This window comes from Cervus canadensis, chromosome 31 (genome assembly GCF_019320065.1).
Source record: "Cervus canadensis isolate Bull #8, Minnesota chromosome 31, ASM1932006v1, whole genome shotgun sequence".
NCBI classification, from domain to species: Eukaryota; Metazoa; Chordata; class Mammalia; order Artiodactyla; family Cervidae; genus Cervus; species Cervus canadensis.
The window spans coordinates 31,934,933-31,952,631 of record NC_057416.1 but is presented as its reverse complement, the minus strand read 5'-3'; the positions used below and the strand labels follow the sequence as shown (position 1 = coordinate 31,952,631).

The 17,699-nt window shown below is 35.4% G+C and overlaps 1 protein-coding gene across 2 annotated transcripts in view; it reads right to left on the bottom strand.

Moving 5' to 3' along the window:
- Nucleotides 1-1,596: 1,596 nt before the first annotated feature.
- Nucleotides 1,597-17,699, bottom strand: part of ADAM9 (ADAM metallopeptidase domain 9) — an 88,476-nt gene continuing 72,373 nt past the window's right edge. For both annotated transcript variants that reach the window (XM_043454137.1, XM_043454138.1), the window contains 6 exons: nt 15,158-15,238; nt 14,797-14,902; nt 9,921-10,062; nt 8,196-8,283; nt 4,518-4,585; nt 1,597-2,968 (listed from right to left, as the gene is read on the bottom strand). In XM_043454137.1, coding sequence (XP_043310072.1) covers nt 2,869-2,968; nt 4,518-4,585; nt 8,196-8,283; nt 9,921-10,062; nt 14,797-14,902; nt 15,158-15,238 — 585 coding nt within the window. In that variant the 3' untranslated portion in view covers nt 1,597-2,868. The remainder of the gene's footprint in view (nt 2,969-4,517; nt 4,586-8,195; nt 8,284-9,920; nt 10,063-14,796; nt 14,903-15,157; nt 15,239-17,699) is intronic.

Below are 17,699 nucleotides of genomic sequence, written 5' to 3'. Positions count from 1 at the left end.
TTTCCATCTCTGCAGTTTCAACCAACCATGGATACTGAACTGTTTTGCCACTTGCTGTTGGTTGAATCCACGGATGCGAGCCTGCAGATACAGAGTGTCACTGTATTTTTATTGGAATTAAAAAATCGCTTGTAGGTGAATCTGTGCAGTTCAAACCCACCTGGTTCAAGGGTCAATAGTATACACATAGCTTGCACCTCAACAGGAACAACCAATGCTATACTAACACTTATTTTTGGGTGTAGTTGAGCCAAAAGCTAGTTTCACCTCGCTTCACAGTATTAGAACAGTTATAGTAAATGCTTTGACTTGTTAATTGGTGCTAAATATTTTTAATGAATTTTCAGTATCCCATTTGTTTTCCCCTCCTTACTCTTTCCTGTTTAAATCTTTTAAAAAGCAGATTTTACATTATTCTTATTTATGTATATGGCTCTATAATGGAAGGCATGTCCCATCCAGAATTTATATGCCACATGATCTAATATGGTACCTCCAAGATAGTAGTTTCAGTAAATATTTATAGACTTTTATAAAATCTGATCTGTGCTTAGAAAGCCTGGATTGTGCTTAACTATATGGTTAGTAGACCCAGGCATTTGCCTGACAGAAAGGGAAAACATAGTATCTTGAACAACATAATAAGGCTGTGAACATAGGCATACAGTGACACCAAACTTACATATAATTTACCCTTGATTATTAAAACATCTTTAGCAGATGCCAAAGAATACCTTTAATATTTTCAAATTTTGAAGTGGCATCTATGACCAAGAAATTTTACAACTTTTAAAATAATAATCCAAAATAAATCAAGGACAAACCTAAGTGAAAAAAAAGCATATAAAATATGCAAAAATGCATATAAGAGCAAAAGAAGTTCAGGCTGGTCAAATAATCTTTTAGAATAGCTTATTCCCTCATGGTCCAGCAATTAAGACTGCATGCTTCCACTGCAGGGGGCATGGATTCAATCCCTGGTCAGGGAGCTAAGATCCTACCTGACCTGTGGTGCAGCCAGAAAAAAAAAATCCTAAACATTCAAAGATCCAAGGAATTATTTAATCCTGAGAAAGTTTTAAGTTGCAGAGTTAATATTTACCAACTGTAAAATTTCAGTGATATGAATTACAATTGCAAAATTTGTGGAACTGTGTCAGTGACAAACAAAACTTTTTAGTTGTATATTAATTCATTCAGAGTTTAAATTGAAGACTATTTGGGATTGTTTACAATTTTTATTATATACCTGATTGTTAAAATAATGTACCATCTTCAGAGGACTAAGATATGTGTCTTCTTCAAGACCAATCTGTTTTTCAAGGCTTTTTCAAACAAAAAGCCTTTGTTCACAATTTGCCAGAAGTCTTGAAAATTAGTGAGATAGTATCTGTAAACATTTGACTAGTAGTTTTATCTAAAACTAGTATGTTTTAATTAATAAGGTTATAAATAGCTGAGTATTTAAGAAGTTAATGGACAACACAAATCAGAATTTCAAGTATTTTATTTATTGTAAATCTTATGTTTGTATGTATATATATATATATATACACAAACCAAAAATTTTTTAAAAAACTAAAGAAATTCAGTTAATAAACTTATTAATAAACTTTATTATGAAAGGTTGTGAAAAAATTTTAGGTGCTTAAATTTTCATCATTCATACCATTTCTTCCATAGTAAAAATTCACTTTTTATCACAGCTGAGACAATAACTCACATATACCACTAATTTCCTTGCACTTATCTAAGAAAACTTTTTCTTTCTTTCTCCAGCCTAATTTCTTGAAAAATATTAGAATCAACAGAGACATTATCAAGCACACCTTAGTAAATGTAAACATTCAAAAGTATATTAATAGCAATCTTTGAAGTTTCAGATTTTGGACTTAAAGTGCTCATGAGATTCTCAAGTGGTTTTATGATAGCTCAACTGATTGAAGATATTATAATTGCTCCTGCTTTTTATTACAGCTATGAATCAACAACATATCTGATTAGTTCTATTAAATACTTCGTACCTTAAAGTTTATAATTTATTTAAAATGATGCTATTGTAAAAGGATGCTATGTTTTAACATGATTCATAATAGAAGTTCTATTTTTAAATTAACTTGGCTAATATTCATTATCATAGATAGATCCATGGAATCTATTATCCACAGAATCCACAGAAACATTTATCCATAGAATGTTTGTAAAAATGGAAGATAACAACTGTGCGTATGTATACACATACACACTTTTAGTATGTTTCTGCACTTTTTAAATAGCATTATATCTTAATTGTGTATTTTGTGCATTCTTCTGAATACAGAGTATTCCTTTATTCATGTAGTGAATGAGATACACAAAATTCTAATGTATGATGATTATTTGTCTGTGCAAGATTAAAAATATTAGATATTAATTGGCAGCTAATTAGTTTTCACAGGTATTAGATTATTACATGTTCAACCAGAAACTACACTAATGATAACTAAGGTCAAAATTCAGAGTTACATTTAAGCACATAATGACAAAACTTGAAACAATACAGTTAATTTGAGAATCATTATCGTAACATAATTAAAATAACATAATTCATGTCAGGTGCATTAACCTCACAAATGACTGAATAAAATGTATTCAGTAATGGAAATAAAAATGTTATTCTAAATTCCCTGGCTTTACCGCATTTCTTCTATTTCTCATTTCCCACTACTCAAGTTCTGTTTTTCTGTATTAATAAAGTCTGTTTTGTGGTATTTTGTTTTCATTCATAATTGCAGCAGGAAGAAAGGCCTTTCAAGAAAATATCAGGAAAAAAAAAAGTATTAGCTCAGTTCCCTGAAGATGTCTGCAAAAGGAAAGGCTAAAAAAAATTCAAGTGAGGGAACTATACAAAGGAGGTGGAGGCGGAGGAGCAGGACGAGCAGGAGCTAAATTTCCCTGAAATGATTCTTTGGGCTGTGGTGGAGGTGGCCTGTGAAGAGGTAAAAAAGACAGTTAATCCTATGTCTCAACTGAATGAAATAAAGCTACATTCATAACACCCTTCTTAAAACCATCACTGAATTTTACCTGGTGAGCATCTGTCTCACAATTTATATATTCTTCGCCTGATGTTCACTTGGATTTCAGTGCATTCTTATTGCATAATAAAGATTATACTGGAGGACACTACTCTGTGCAATTCAAATGTAATCTGAAGGGCTTTTTGAGGGTAGGGAGGGGTGAGATGTATTTTATGCAACGCAAAATATAATAAAATCTTCTCCTTTCTTGTTGATGCTAAGCCCATACATTGAGTCCTTTGTTTTTCTTGTGCTTTTCAGTTCCAGAATTTCCATTTGATTCTTTTTTAGGTTTTTAAGTTTAGCACATCTAGTTCTGTGTGAAATCTCAATCTTGACTATTAAATTCTGTGATATGATCATCATAGTTACTTTAAAGTCTGTACCTAATAAACTCTATTAACTGGATACCCTCTGAGTTCATTTTCTTGGTTTTAGTCACATTTTCTTTTCTTGTATGTCTGGCTTTTTAAATTGAGATAGTGAAAGTTGTTCAGTCATGTCTGACTCTTTGCAGCCCACAGACTATAGAGTCCATGGAATTCTCCAGGCCAGAATCCTAGAGTGGGTTGCCTTTCCCTTCTCCAGGGGATCTTCCCAACCTAGGGATCGAACCCAGGTCTCCTGCATTGCAGAAGGATTCTTTACCAGCTGAGCCACCAGGGAAGCCCAAGAATACTGGAATGGGTAGCCTATCCCTTCTCCAGCGGATCTTCGTGACCCAGGAATCAAACCAGCATCTCCTGCACTGCAGAAGGATTCTTTACCAACTAAGCTATTTTAAATTGGGGGCAAACAGTGAAAAAAAAAAAAAAACCAAACCTGTAGGAAATAAGTTGAGGGTCTGATTCACCCTTGCCCCTGGGTCCCAACACAAAGCCTAGGATATTTGCTAGAGTACCATCTCCCTGGCAGGGCTCCAGTTTTTGTCCCCTCAGCCCTAGTTTGTTGAAAGCTCTCCTCAGCTTTCTATCCTCGCCCATGCAGAACAGGTAAATACTATCTAGGACAGAAAAATGGTCCCAAAAGCTGAGGTCATCTCTGGAATGCCTTCCTCTCCTGGACCTTAAAAAATAACCCTTCATTTCTTTAGTAGTTTTCTGATGCCTTCATATTTTCTTGTATTGTCTAGCTTTTCTAGCTGTTCCTAATGGGAGGTCTGGTCAAACCTTTGTGATTTGCCATTGCTGGTTATTATAAAGGTCCTTGCTTCTGAATCTTATGGATACCAGAGGCTACAGCAGCTGTTCAGTGTCTTCTTGGGGCCTCTTTAAAATTTCATTCTGACACTGCATTAATATGACAAAACTTAAATAAAACTTCTTAGAAGCTTTTCTGCCAACTGTGCTATATCTATACTGTTGGTAATAAATACCGTGTCCTAAATTAAATTAAAATGCAAGGGAACTATTGAGACATTAACCCTGATCAAGTAATCTAAGTGAATTCACTTCAGACCTTGATGGGTACTGCTGAGGCTGCCTGGCTCCATAAGTTGGTACTGGAAATCTGTTTGTCTGTATAGGCTAAAAAGAAAAAAAAAAAGTTATTACCACAATGTACTCATCAATATATTTTCTATATAGGTTATTTTCCACATAAAAATAATCTATTTAAAAATCAATGAATAGATGACTTATAATCTTAACATTTAAGATATTTTGCTTATTCAACATATCTTTGCTACTGAGTGTGGAATATTTAATCTTTTTAAGCTATAGTTTTTAAATTCAATAATAAAGTATTATCTTGGCCCTGATCAACTCCATTAGTTAAAAGGTAACATATTAATTTCCTAGGTCAATATATTTTAAATAAAACCTTCCAAAAATGTATTGCCAAACATACACAGTACATAACTGGTACTGTAAATACCACTAATTTTCAAATACCCTCGATTTTGATGTGGAAATCAGGGAACTTTTGTGCACTGTTGATGTGAATGTAAATTGGTACAGCTACCATAGAAAACAGTAAGGTTCCTCAAAATATTAAAAACATGACTACCATATGATCCAGTAATTCTACTTCTGGGTATTTATCCAAAGAAAATGAAACACTAACTTGTATAATTATCTGCACCCCATGTTCACTGCAGCATTAATTATGATAGCCAACATATGGAAGAGTCTAAGGGTCCATCTGTGGCAAACACATGTGCATATAAACGAATATTATTCAACCACCAAACAAAATGACATCTTGCTATTTGTGACAACATGGATGGACTACGGGCATTCAGGCTAAGTGAAATGAGTCAGAGAAGGACAAATATTGTTTGATCTCACTTATATGTGGAATCTAAAAATAAACAAAAAAACACCAAATGCTTAGATACAGAGAACAGATTGGACACTGACAGAGGGCAGAGAGGGAGATGGGTAAAAACAGATGAAGGTGGTTAAAAGATAACTTACAGTTATAAAATAAGTCATAGGGATGTAAGGTACACCATGGTGACTATATAGGTAATAATACTTCATTGCATATTTGAAAACTGCTAAGAGAGTAAATCTTAAAAGTTCTTATCACAAAGAAAAAAAATGTGTACCTATGTACAACAATGGATGTTAATGAGACTTACTGTGGTGCTCATTTCATATTGTATACAAATATTGAACCATGTTGTACACCTGAAATTTATATAAAGTGGTATGTCTGAAAGTGAAAGTGAAAGGCACTCAGTTGTGTCCAACCCTTTGCAACCCCCTGGACTATACAGTCCATGGAATTCTCCAGGCCAGAATACTAGAGTGGGTAGCCTTTCCCTTCTCCAGGGGATCTTCCCAACCCAAGGATCAAACCCAGGTCTCCCTCATTGCAAGCAGATTCTTTATCAGCTGAATCACAAAGGAAGTCTGTGATATGTCTACGTGAATGTGAAAGTCGCTCAGTTGTGTCCAACTCTTTGCAACCCCACAGACTGTAGCCCGCCAGGCTCCTCTGCCCATGGGATTCTCCAGGCACAGGCAAGAGTACTGGAATGGGTTGCCATTTCCTTCTCCATGATATGTCTATTTTATCTCAATTTTTAAAAAGTAGAACAGTGGGGGCATCAGGGATGGGAAATTACTGCTTCATGGATTCAGAGTTTCTGTCTGGGGTAAAGAAAAAGTTTTAGAAATAGACAGCAGTGATTATTACACAACACTGTGAATGTAATTAATGCCACTGAACTGTATATTTAAAAATGGTCAAAATGGCAACTTTTATCACATGTATATTTTAGCACAACATAAAAGGAAAAAAAAATGTCAAAGACAAAAAATTATATATTACATAATTTCTAACTTGTATATGTAGGGACTGTGTGATCATCCTATATATGTAGAAATATGGAAAAATCCCAAGACTTATGGTTAAGGGAAAAGGGCATAACAATTTTTGTTTCTTTTTTACAAAAGGAAAGGGAGAACAGGGAGATTCCATACATATCCTTCCATTTTAGAAGGATATCTAATCATTTAACCTCCGTGTAATTGGAAAGACTTTAGAAGTCTTACAGTACCAAATGCTGCCAAAATTTACTTTGACAGGAATGCTCATACACCACTGACAATGCAATCACCCAATGGTATAATCCTTTTGGAAAACAATTAGACATTTTCAAGTAAATACTCAAATATCTTTCAACCAAGCAATTTAACTTTGGTATATCCCTATATCAGAGCTCTCTAATAAGAGTTTTCTGTAATGATGCAAACATTCTATGCCTATGGTGCCCCTACAATAGTGGCCACAGGTGATCTATTGAGCATCTAAAATGTCAATGAGGAATAGAATTCTTAATTTTATTTAATATAACATAAAATTTACTGTACTAGTACCACCCGAGAACTCACACAGATGCATTAGTGACATACAGAATGTTCATCTCAGTTTTATTTGTAATAATGAACCATTGGAAACTAGTAAAAGAAAAATGGATTTTTAAACTGTGTGGAATTTATGTAATATAATATCAACAGTGAAAATGAATACATTAGAGCTACATCTATTGATAAGAGATAAACCATAAAGCAATGTTAAGGGAAAAAAAGCGTGATGCAGACACATGTGTAAGATAACAAACAAAACATTATACAATGTTTAAAAGCAGATAAAGCAATATTTTGTTATTTCTTAGGGATACATGCATATTAGAAGAAGTATATTATTATCCCAATACTCCCTAATACACTCCAAAGGACAGTGATTGCTGGTCCCATTGCTGAGACAACTAGACCTATTATTCCAGGAGCTCAGGACCAGATCTTTAGTTAGATGCCCTGGGGAAGCCAGGTATTGAAAACAGAAAGATAGCAGACATAGGAAAAAAGAGTGACAGCATAAAACCCAGGTCATTTTCTAGGCTTGGTTTCAAGGCAAGACATTCTCAATGTCTAGTGTTTTCCTCCCATCTCCTCTAAGCCAGGGACCGTAGTGCTATTCCATTAACTAACCCAGCGGCCATGTGCAGACCACACTCCTAAATTCTCTGGAAAATATCTATGTTTATTCCTATGTGTGCATGCTCAGTCACTCAGTTGTGTCCACCTCCTTACAATCCCATGGACTGTAACCCACCAGGCTCCTGTCTATGGGATTCTCCAAGCAAGAATATTGAGTGGGTTGCCATCTCCTACTCCAGAAGATCTTCCTGACCCAGGGATCAAACCCAACTCTGCTGTGTCTCCTGCACTGGCAGGCAGATTCTTTACCACTTCACCACCTGGGATATTATGTAAAAAATTTTTCAGCTTTAAAAATGTGATGTGACCCGGAAACTAATCCCATCACCATAAAATCCAAGACTGTGAGCCACGCGGTAGAGCAGTTCTCCTGCTTACAGCTCATGCCCTTTCCGAAAAAATAAAAAAATAAAAATGTGATGTGCTGCGCTCAGTTGCTCAGTCATGTCCGACTCTGTGACCCCATGAAATGTAGCCCGCCAGGCTCCTCTATCCATGGAGATTCTCCAGGCAAGAATACCTGGAGTGGGTTACCATGCCCTCCTCAGGGGATCTTCCCAACCCAGGGATTAAACCCAGGTCTCCTGCATTGCAGGCAGATTTTTTACCAGCTGAGCTACCAGGGAAGCCCTAAAAGTGTGGTACCATAATATAATAAAGAAAAAAATTTTTCATTTAAACTTACAACGTTTCTGGGAGGAGTCACTGAAGAAGCAGGTCTAGGAACACTCGCTGGCTGTCTAGAATCTTTTGCTTGATTTTTGCCACCTGATCTGAAAGATACAATTACTTTTGAGCTAAATTAAGATTAAAACATTTCTGCATGACATAGTATTAATACATAGATTTGTATTTTCCCAAATACAGAAGAATGATACTGGCAGTGGCGGTGGTGATGATGATGATGACAGCTAAAATTCCTATGGCGTTTTTAACAGTTCTCATCCAGTTTTAATCCTTAGAGTACTAGAAAGTTTTATTAATCTCATTTTACAATTAAATAAACTGAAATACTAAGAAAAAATTTAGACAATTGGGCCAGTGTTCTCAAACTCCTCAAGTCTTCCTGAAATCAGAGACTAGTAAAATAATATTCTTAGGTCTAAAGTAGTCACTCTGAATATCAGGAAGTCCAAGAGAAGCAAAACAAGCTGGCTGGAAAGATGTCAGCTAAGAGTTAGACATTGCCAAAAGGACAGTAAGTAAGCTAGGTACAGGAGACAGCTATTGCTATGAAACTAAAATTTCAGAGATGCAGACTGGAGAATTATCTACATGGATTGGTCAGTCTGAAGTGTAAAAGAAAGTTAAGAGGAAGAAAGGATAGAAAGATAAATCTGGGGAAGTCCCTGGCAATCCAGTGGTTAGGACTTGGTGCTTTCATTGCTAGGAGCCCAGGGTCAATCCCTGCTGAGGGAATCAAGATCCTGCCAGACCAATCAGTGTGGTCAAAAAAAGGGGGGTAGAGGCATATGTCTCAATAAACTGTATTTTAGAAACAAAAAGAAATCTACATCTGTTTTAGAACACATTAAAAAAATAAAGCTAACATGAGGATTCTCTAGGAAAATATTATGCAGTTTTTAAGTGAGGTAAGTGAGAAATAGGGCAATGAAGTAAAGGTGAGCATGCCAGGCAAGATATGAACATTTTGGAATCATTACTATAATAAAAAATAGCTATTAGGTAACTGCATTGTGCTATGGGTTTTATTTGTTAATATTTCCTTATTTAATCCTCACATGAAGCCCTCCAGAGATAGGTAATATTATTCTCATTGTAGAGGATGTAAAGCAAGGCTCAGATACTTATTATTTCTGTTCATAATTCTAGCAAATGATAGCTTTGCTAGAACTTGAACTTAGGTCTGACTACAAGGTCCATGCTAACACATGCTACATTCTAATGCCAACGTATTAGAAATGATTGTTGAGAGACAGCAGTATGTAGACTAGAAATGTCAGGTGTCTGAATTATGACAACCCTTTCTTTCATCAAAGATTATTTTCTAAAAGCTGATGATTCATAAAATCTGTTTTTAAAACAGACTTGAATACTTCTAGGAGAACTGATACTGGAAATAGACAAGGAAGAAAAAATTTTAATGGCATGCAAATCAGAAGTTGTAGCCCCAAATTCTACTTACCCCACTATCAGAAATCAAAGTCAAATAAAATGAAGCCTAGGGGCCATTTTCAGTAGTATACAGGTTGGTATCATCATAACCCTTTTCCCTCATCATTATAAGAGGTGGCTGAGTCACCACTTACCCTTTAATTCCTGCTCATCATGTCAAAAGAATAGAGAGATAAACTAGAATCCTAGTTTTAAACTATCTTCTATGATATGATTATCATTATACATAATTAAATTACTTAGTAAGAATTTAAAAGAAAAATAATCTAAGTACTCATTTGTCTGTGATCTCTTCCTCCTGCAGTAGCTTTTCCGTAGCTGGTCTCTCTTAATGAAGACAAAAACAGCCAATACAATAAGAGGAACAATTAGGAAGAAGAATACCAGGAGTCCGTCCCTCAAGGCAGTATTCGTTTCTAGAGAGAAGGAGTTTATATTAATGATAATTAAATTAGAAGTTAACTTGTATTAACTAAAACATACTAGATGATGATATATTTTACATTCATTTTCACACTGTTCAAAAGTCACACTGATAGCAACTGAAAAACACTGAGAAGTCTTATTGACTCCTCCTGCTTACCCACTTCATTTCTGCCTTCCTAAAGATAACCACTTTTATTAATTTCTTCTATAATCTTACAGTGTTTCTTCATGCAAAGATAAGCAAGAACAAAATATGTTTTATTGTGAACCTTTCTTACACAAAAGGTAGCATGGCATAAATGACATTCCACACATTTTTTCACTTAGCCATACTACATATCTTCCCAAACCATACACATAGTACCACCTCTTTTTCTGTACAGCTATATAAAACTCCATTGCATGGATGCCCTTTAGTTTATTCAGTCAGTGAGTACCCACTAATACTTTCATTTTTCCAATCTTTGCTATTACAAAAACATATTACAATGAATAGCCTTGTATACATGTCATATCACATAGATGTACCTATAGAATAATTTCCCAAAAGTAGAATTGACGTATCAGAGGGTAAATGCACTCATCATTTTTTAAAGGCATCATCAACTTGTCTACACAGTGGTAGTTACAAGTTAGCACGCCATATATCCATACAAAACTATGATTCAAAAAGGTACAGGCACCCCTATATTCTTGACAGCTTTATTCACAATAGCCAAGACATGGAGACAACCTAAATGTTCACTGACAGATGAGTGGGTGAGTAAGATGTGGTACTTAAACACCATGGAATACAACTTAGCTATAAAACAGAAAGAAATGATGCCATTTGCAGCAACCTGGATAGACCTAGAGATCACCATACTACGTGAAGTAAGTCAGAAAGAGAAAGTCAAATACCATATGATATCACTTATATGTGGAAACTAAAATATAACAGAAATGAACTTATCTACAAAACAGAAACAGACTCACTCACAGACACAGAGAACAGACTTCTGGTTGCCAAGAGGGATAGGAGGAGGGGATGGATTGGGAGTTTGGGATTAGCAGATGCAAACTATTATATATATACTGCATAAACGCCTGATGTAAAGAGCTGACTAATTAGAAAAGACCCTGATGCTGAGAAAGACTGAAGGCAGGAGGAGAAGGGGACAACAGAGGATGAGATGGTTGGGTGGCATCACCAACTCGATAGTCATGAGTTTGAGCAGGCTCCAGGAGTTGGTGATGGACTGGGAAGCCTGGCATGCTGCAGACCATGGGGTTGCAACAAGTTGGACACAACTGAATGACTAAACTGAACTGACTATATAACACAGGAAACTATATTCAATATCGTGTGATAAATCACAATGGAAAAGAACATAAAAAGAATGTATATATTCATATATGTATAACTGAATCACTTTGTTGTATAGCAGAAATTAACACATTGTAAATCAACTATATTTCAATAAGATAAATTTTCTGAAAAAGTTAGCATGCTAGCCAGCAATGTACAAGAATTCCTCACAACCTCACCCACAAACTACTGCATTTTTGCCAAACTGGCAGGTGAAAACTTATAACTTTTATTATTTTAATTTGGATTTATCTTTTTATACCATGATTTGAGCAACTTTTCATATTTAAGGAAATACTGTATTTCTTTTCCTTCTCAGTCCTTCGACTATTCTTCTATTGGTCTATAGGGTTTTTTTTTTCTTCTCAGTTTCTAAAAGTCCTTTATCTATTAGGGAGAAAAGTTTTGTCTATGATATAAGTTGGCAATATTTTTCCCATTTTGTCATTTGTCTTATGGTACAATGCTTTTCTCCATGCATAATTTTATTATTCCAAGGTAGCTAAAAATTTATCAATCTTATTTTTTGTGGCTTATGGACTTTAAGTCTCATAATTTTAAAAATTCATTAATTAACATTAATTTTGTCTGCTTCATGTTCTTCAGTGAAAGAATATAGTATATATGAACATAAGTGGTAAACTGTGAAATAATCCTAATTTTAAATTTGCAAAAGTACCAAAACTTCATTTTAAAAGTTATATGAAACTACATAAAATGCTCAACACAATTAAAAATAAAAATATGAAAACTTAAAGCCAATTTGATATATCATTTTATATCTAATAAGAAAAAGACCAAATTTAAAGCAACACTGGCCAGGTTATATTAAAATTGGCACCTTCAAAAATAAATAAATAAATAAAATTGGCACCTTCATACTGTCAGTGGCATTACACAAGCTCATTTGGAATTTTTATCAAGAACCATAAAAAGGATTATAGCCTTCAATCTAATAATCTCATTATGGCAATTTATGCTTCAGTTGGGGAAATGTATAAGTATTAAGATGTACACTACAATGTCATCAGTGCATATCAAGAACTTAGAAACAACCTAAATGTCAAATAATTAGATAACAGCTAAGTCAAGTCATAACACAATCCATCAATGAATTCAAATGTATAGTTCTGACTTCCACTTCTAGCCAAAATGGGGTAACAGGGGCCATATTTATCCTGCTAGCTATAGCAACCAGAAAACCAAGCAAAACACTTAAAGCAATGATTTTCACAACACTGGACATATGGCAATGAAGAGCAGTGATCCCTTAGAGCTTTACAAGGTGAGCTCTACAATTGCCCCAGTTTCCTGCCTAGGGAAAGTTAACAGATTGTGATGAGGGATGTGGGAACCTAAGGAAACTCCAGTGGTTTCCTTGAGGTGAGGAATGGATTCTGGTTGAGGAAGAAGCCAAGATAACTAGAGTTCACAGGCAAAGTACCAGAAAGGAGAAAGCTGCACAGACAAAACTTGAAAGATCTGCAGAGAGTTCCCCTCAGATGCTCAGTTGAGAACCGATCAATGTATGCATGTAAGGAAATCACCTGAAGCCAGAGAAAGAATCACCTGAAAGGATCAGTGGGAACAAACCCCACACACAACTCACACAGGACTAGGAAGAATGCCTGTTCCTACCACTTTTTGTGGAAAACTCCATAGTTAACGGCATTGAATAGAACAAACATAAAGGGTTTGCCTCAGTAATGGGGTAAAATCAATCCAAGGCTAAACACTGCTCAGGTCCCCCCCAAAAGAGCTTTAAAAAAGGTTCTAAAGGACTGTACTAGATCCAAGTAACTTAAGCCCACTTAAGCTTATATCCAAAGCTCATCAGCAGAAATCCCCAAATACCTAATATCCAACAGGCAAAATTCAGTTTCTGGAATTCAGTAGAAAAGTTACAAGACATGCAAAGAAGCAGAAAAAATATGACCCGAATGAGGAGAAGATTAATTCATAAAAACTAAGAAATGATACAGGTGACAGAATTAGTAGACAAAGACATTAGATATTACTATAACTGTATTCTACATGTTCAAGAAGCTAGAGTAAAGATTGAACATGCTACGTAAAGACAAAAAAGGAAGGAAAGAAGAAAGAAAGGGAGGAAGGGAAGGGGTGGGAGAGAAGAAAAAAGGAAGGCAAAGAAAGAGAAAGAAAGAAAGGAAAAGAAAAGGGAGGGAGAAATAGAACTTATAGAGATAAAAACTTCAACATCAAAGATAAAGAATACACTGGGTGGACTTAATAGCAGATCAGACCTCACAGAAGAAGAGTAAACTTGAAAAATAATAATAGAAACTATCCAAAATTAAACACAAAGAATAAAGAATTTTTTTAAATCAAGGCAAAACACTGAGAAGTGAAAGAACTCCAAGTAGCCAAATATACATATAATTGGAGTCCCTGAGGGATGGAGAAAGAAAAGAAAGAAAAAATATTTGAAGAAATAATGACCACACTTTTCCCAAATTTAAAGAAAAAAGCACAAATCCAGAAAGTTTAAGAAACCCCAAGCACACCGTAATCAAACACTAAAAATTAGAAATAAAATCTAATTAGCAACCCGGGGCGGCGGGGGCGGGGGGCGGGGGGGACCACACTACAAGCAGAAGACAAAAAAAAGATGACAGATTTCTCAGGAAAAACAACGCAAGTCAGAAGACAATGTAGGAACATCTTTGAAGAAGTAAAAGTGGTATAAACTGTCACCTTAGAATTCTTTACCTAGTTATTATTCAAGAAGGAAGGCAAAATGAAGACCTTTTCAGATATAACAAAGCTAAAAGTAAATTTTTCACTGGTAGAAATGTGAAAAGAAGTCCTTCAAGCAGAAACTTAATGATACCACATGGAAATCTGACTTTACACAAAAAAGAAGAGCACCAGAAATGGTAACTATGTAGGTAAATATAAAGGCCTTTTCTATTATCTAAATTTCTTTTTAAAATAATCAACTGCTTAAAGCAAAAGTGATAACAATGTATTACAGGTTAAAAATATACACAGTATGATAATACAGTACAAAAGCCAGGAGGACAGAAATGGAAGCATCCTGAAATGGCACAATATCATATGAAGGGAGATTGTGATAGAAAAATATCATGATGTTAGATTTAAACCCAAGCATATCAATAATCAAACAAAATATAATTGGCCAAAACAACTCAATTAAAAGGCAGGAACTGGCCGAGTTTAAAAAAAAAAAAAAAAAAGCCAAGACCCAGCTAAATGCTGCGTATGAGAAACCCACTTTAAATATAAAGACACAAACAGATTAACTGATGTGGGAAGTGAGGGGATGGTACAAGGATGCCCAATTTCTGACATGGACCAGAGAGAGATCACACTCATTTTCCTCTATAATACTTGCCGTTGTACGTAGGTCCACTGTCCACACTTCCTCCGTATCCTTTAGTCTCACAGTTGGGGGGAGCCCAGCCATTGTCACAGTGACAATTTTTATTGCTATTACATACCTTCAAAACAATCAAAATACCACTTTCATTAATTGTGAATGACGTTCTAAATCATGAACTCAAGCATAGAAGCCAAGAGAAAAGACTAAATTCATGCAAATCCACAGACATTCTTTTTAAGAATGAAGAATTTATCAGGTATCTGAATTCCCCAATATCTAAAAACCTTAAGAAATCTCACTGAGAATCCTCACCGAGAACTCTCATTATTCAAGCACTACTTTCATGAACAAACCAAAAGAGACTATTACCTACCCCATGTCCATGACACTTTTCCTGAATGTCACAGTCATAATTCAGAACAGAAGCATTTACACATGCGAAATTTCTACAGATCTGAAAGAAAAAAAAGTAGTGAGTAAAGAAAACTTGAACGCATTAGTAAACTAGCCAGGGGGAAAATAAGACCTGGGTGTAGATTATTTCATTGGTGAATTCTTTCATACTTTTAAGGAATAGTTAATTCCCATACTGCATATTTGATGAAATTAACTGACATAGAACTAACAATCAAAAAGGACAAAGATGACACAAAAGCCTAAAACAAAACTATAATCTATCCTTCTATACAAATATACATGTGAAAATCTAAAGTAAAATATTCACAAATGGATTTTTTCAAATCAGAGATAATCCCACTACTATAGAAAAGGCTCTGAAACTCCACAACTATTCATTTACATTTTTTTTCTTTAAATTAGAGATTTAAATTAGCTGGATTTTAAAATCTTTACTTTACCCTTGCAGCCTTTTATCTTTTCTCTCATTTCTCTTTTTTCTGTTCTGTTCTGAACATCTTTCTGTTCAGCTTCCTCACAAAATCTTCCAACTTTATATAACAATAAATCTATAGTTCAGTTATATATGCATGAAGATGAACAGTGTACTAGGGTTAGGACAGGGAGACAGACATCTCCTAGGAGGATGACCAACAAATATCAAAAATCTTATCTTCTCATCTCCAACCTGCTCCTAGGGTAATAGGCAATTCGTTGCTTTGTTGACAAGACAGGAGAAGCAGACAGACAGAAGGACTAGCTTCTCCATCAGCCGACTAAATGTAAGTCCATTTTCAATATCATGTTTTCCCCCACCCCTCTCAGCTATAACCATTGTTTCCAAATCACCAATCTGTTTAGGGTTCTGCCAGGCTAAGATACAGGCTCTTTGTTCACACTCTATCAGTCTGCACTGTAAGTTGTAGGTCCTACTACTCTGGCAAACTACTTTCTTTCCTCTTTCAATTTTTCAAAACCTGTTGAAATTTTTATCTACTGATGCAGTCTCACATACTTCACACTTTGGAATCTATTCCCTAATTAGTTCCTTTATATTTTGAGAGAAATTGGCAGACAAACAGGATAAATGAATATTGCAATCCAGCATCTTTTATAGGTTTTTTTCCAATTCATATTTTCACTCTGAACTTGCAATAACTTGTTCTAACTGACTGTAACGATTACTTTTATGTGTCTGCCTGTATAAGACAGAGGTCCAGGAATCAAGGCGTTGAAGTGGAGTGGCACCACTCACTATTTGTCTTAGTGACCCACTAGCAAAGTGTTTGCTCCCTGCTCCCACAACTTTATGCTCTATAGTTAATCTAAAAGTCTTAATTCTAGAGGGAAGAATGCTTCCATCAGGAAACACGTCAGTGATTCCACTGAACTGGAAGTTAAGACTGCCACCCACTCACTTCAGATTCCTCAGGCCTCTGAATGAACAAAGAAGGAAGTTACTGTGGGCTGACGTGACTGATCCATTCCCAAGGGAAAACTGGACTGTTACTCCACAATAAAATAAGGAAGAGTATGTGTGGAATATAGGAGATTCCTTAGGGTGTTTCTTAGTATGACCATTATAAAGACCAGTAGAAAACTACAACCACCCAATCCTGGCAGGACTACTAACAGTCTAGAGCCTTCAAGAAAGAGGGTTTTACAGCATCCTGCCAAGTAAAGAACCCTAATCAGCTGAAGTCCTTGCTGAAAACAAAGAGAATAAAGAATGAGGGAAGAAGACAGTTAAAAAATACCAGCTATAGGGACTTTCCTAGTGGTCCAGTGGTAAAGTCTCTGTGCTTCCACTACAGGAAGCATGGGTTCGATCCCTGGTTGGGGAACTAAGATACCATAAGCCGCATAGTGCGGCCAAAAACAAAACACAAATATAACATCAGCTATAACTATATTACAGAAATGAAAACTGTAATTATCATGACTATTCCCTCACTTTGTTATAAACATGTGCGTGTGTACGTGTATCAAATACCTTTTTCTTCTCTCTCTTAGTCCCTCAGGTAACATACAATGTATTACCTTTATATCACAGTATTTAAGTATTGCTAACTTTATATGACAGGATTTAAGTTACAGGACATCAAGAAAAGTACACAGTGGCCAAAGAATTAATCTTCTCCTCAAGGTAGGATTTAGTGCATTTTCGGTTACACATGAGATAACAATATTTGTACACAGTTCCACCATGTTATGCAAAATTATGACCATGCTATTGTCTTCAAGATTATTTCAAAGACTGTTATCATGTTGAAGATTATGTATAATTTAAGGAGATGCATAAGGACCCCAAGCTAACAAGATGTGGACCTGTGATGTTAATTTCATGCATCAACTTGACTGGCTCACAGGGTACCTAGATATTTGATCAAATATTATTCTAGATGTTTCTGTGGGACATTTTTGGATGTGATTAACACGTAAGTTGATCAAATGTAAAGCAGGTTACCCTCCTTATGTTGGTGTTGTCCAATTAGTTAATGGCATGAATAAAACTAAAA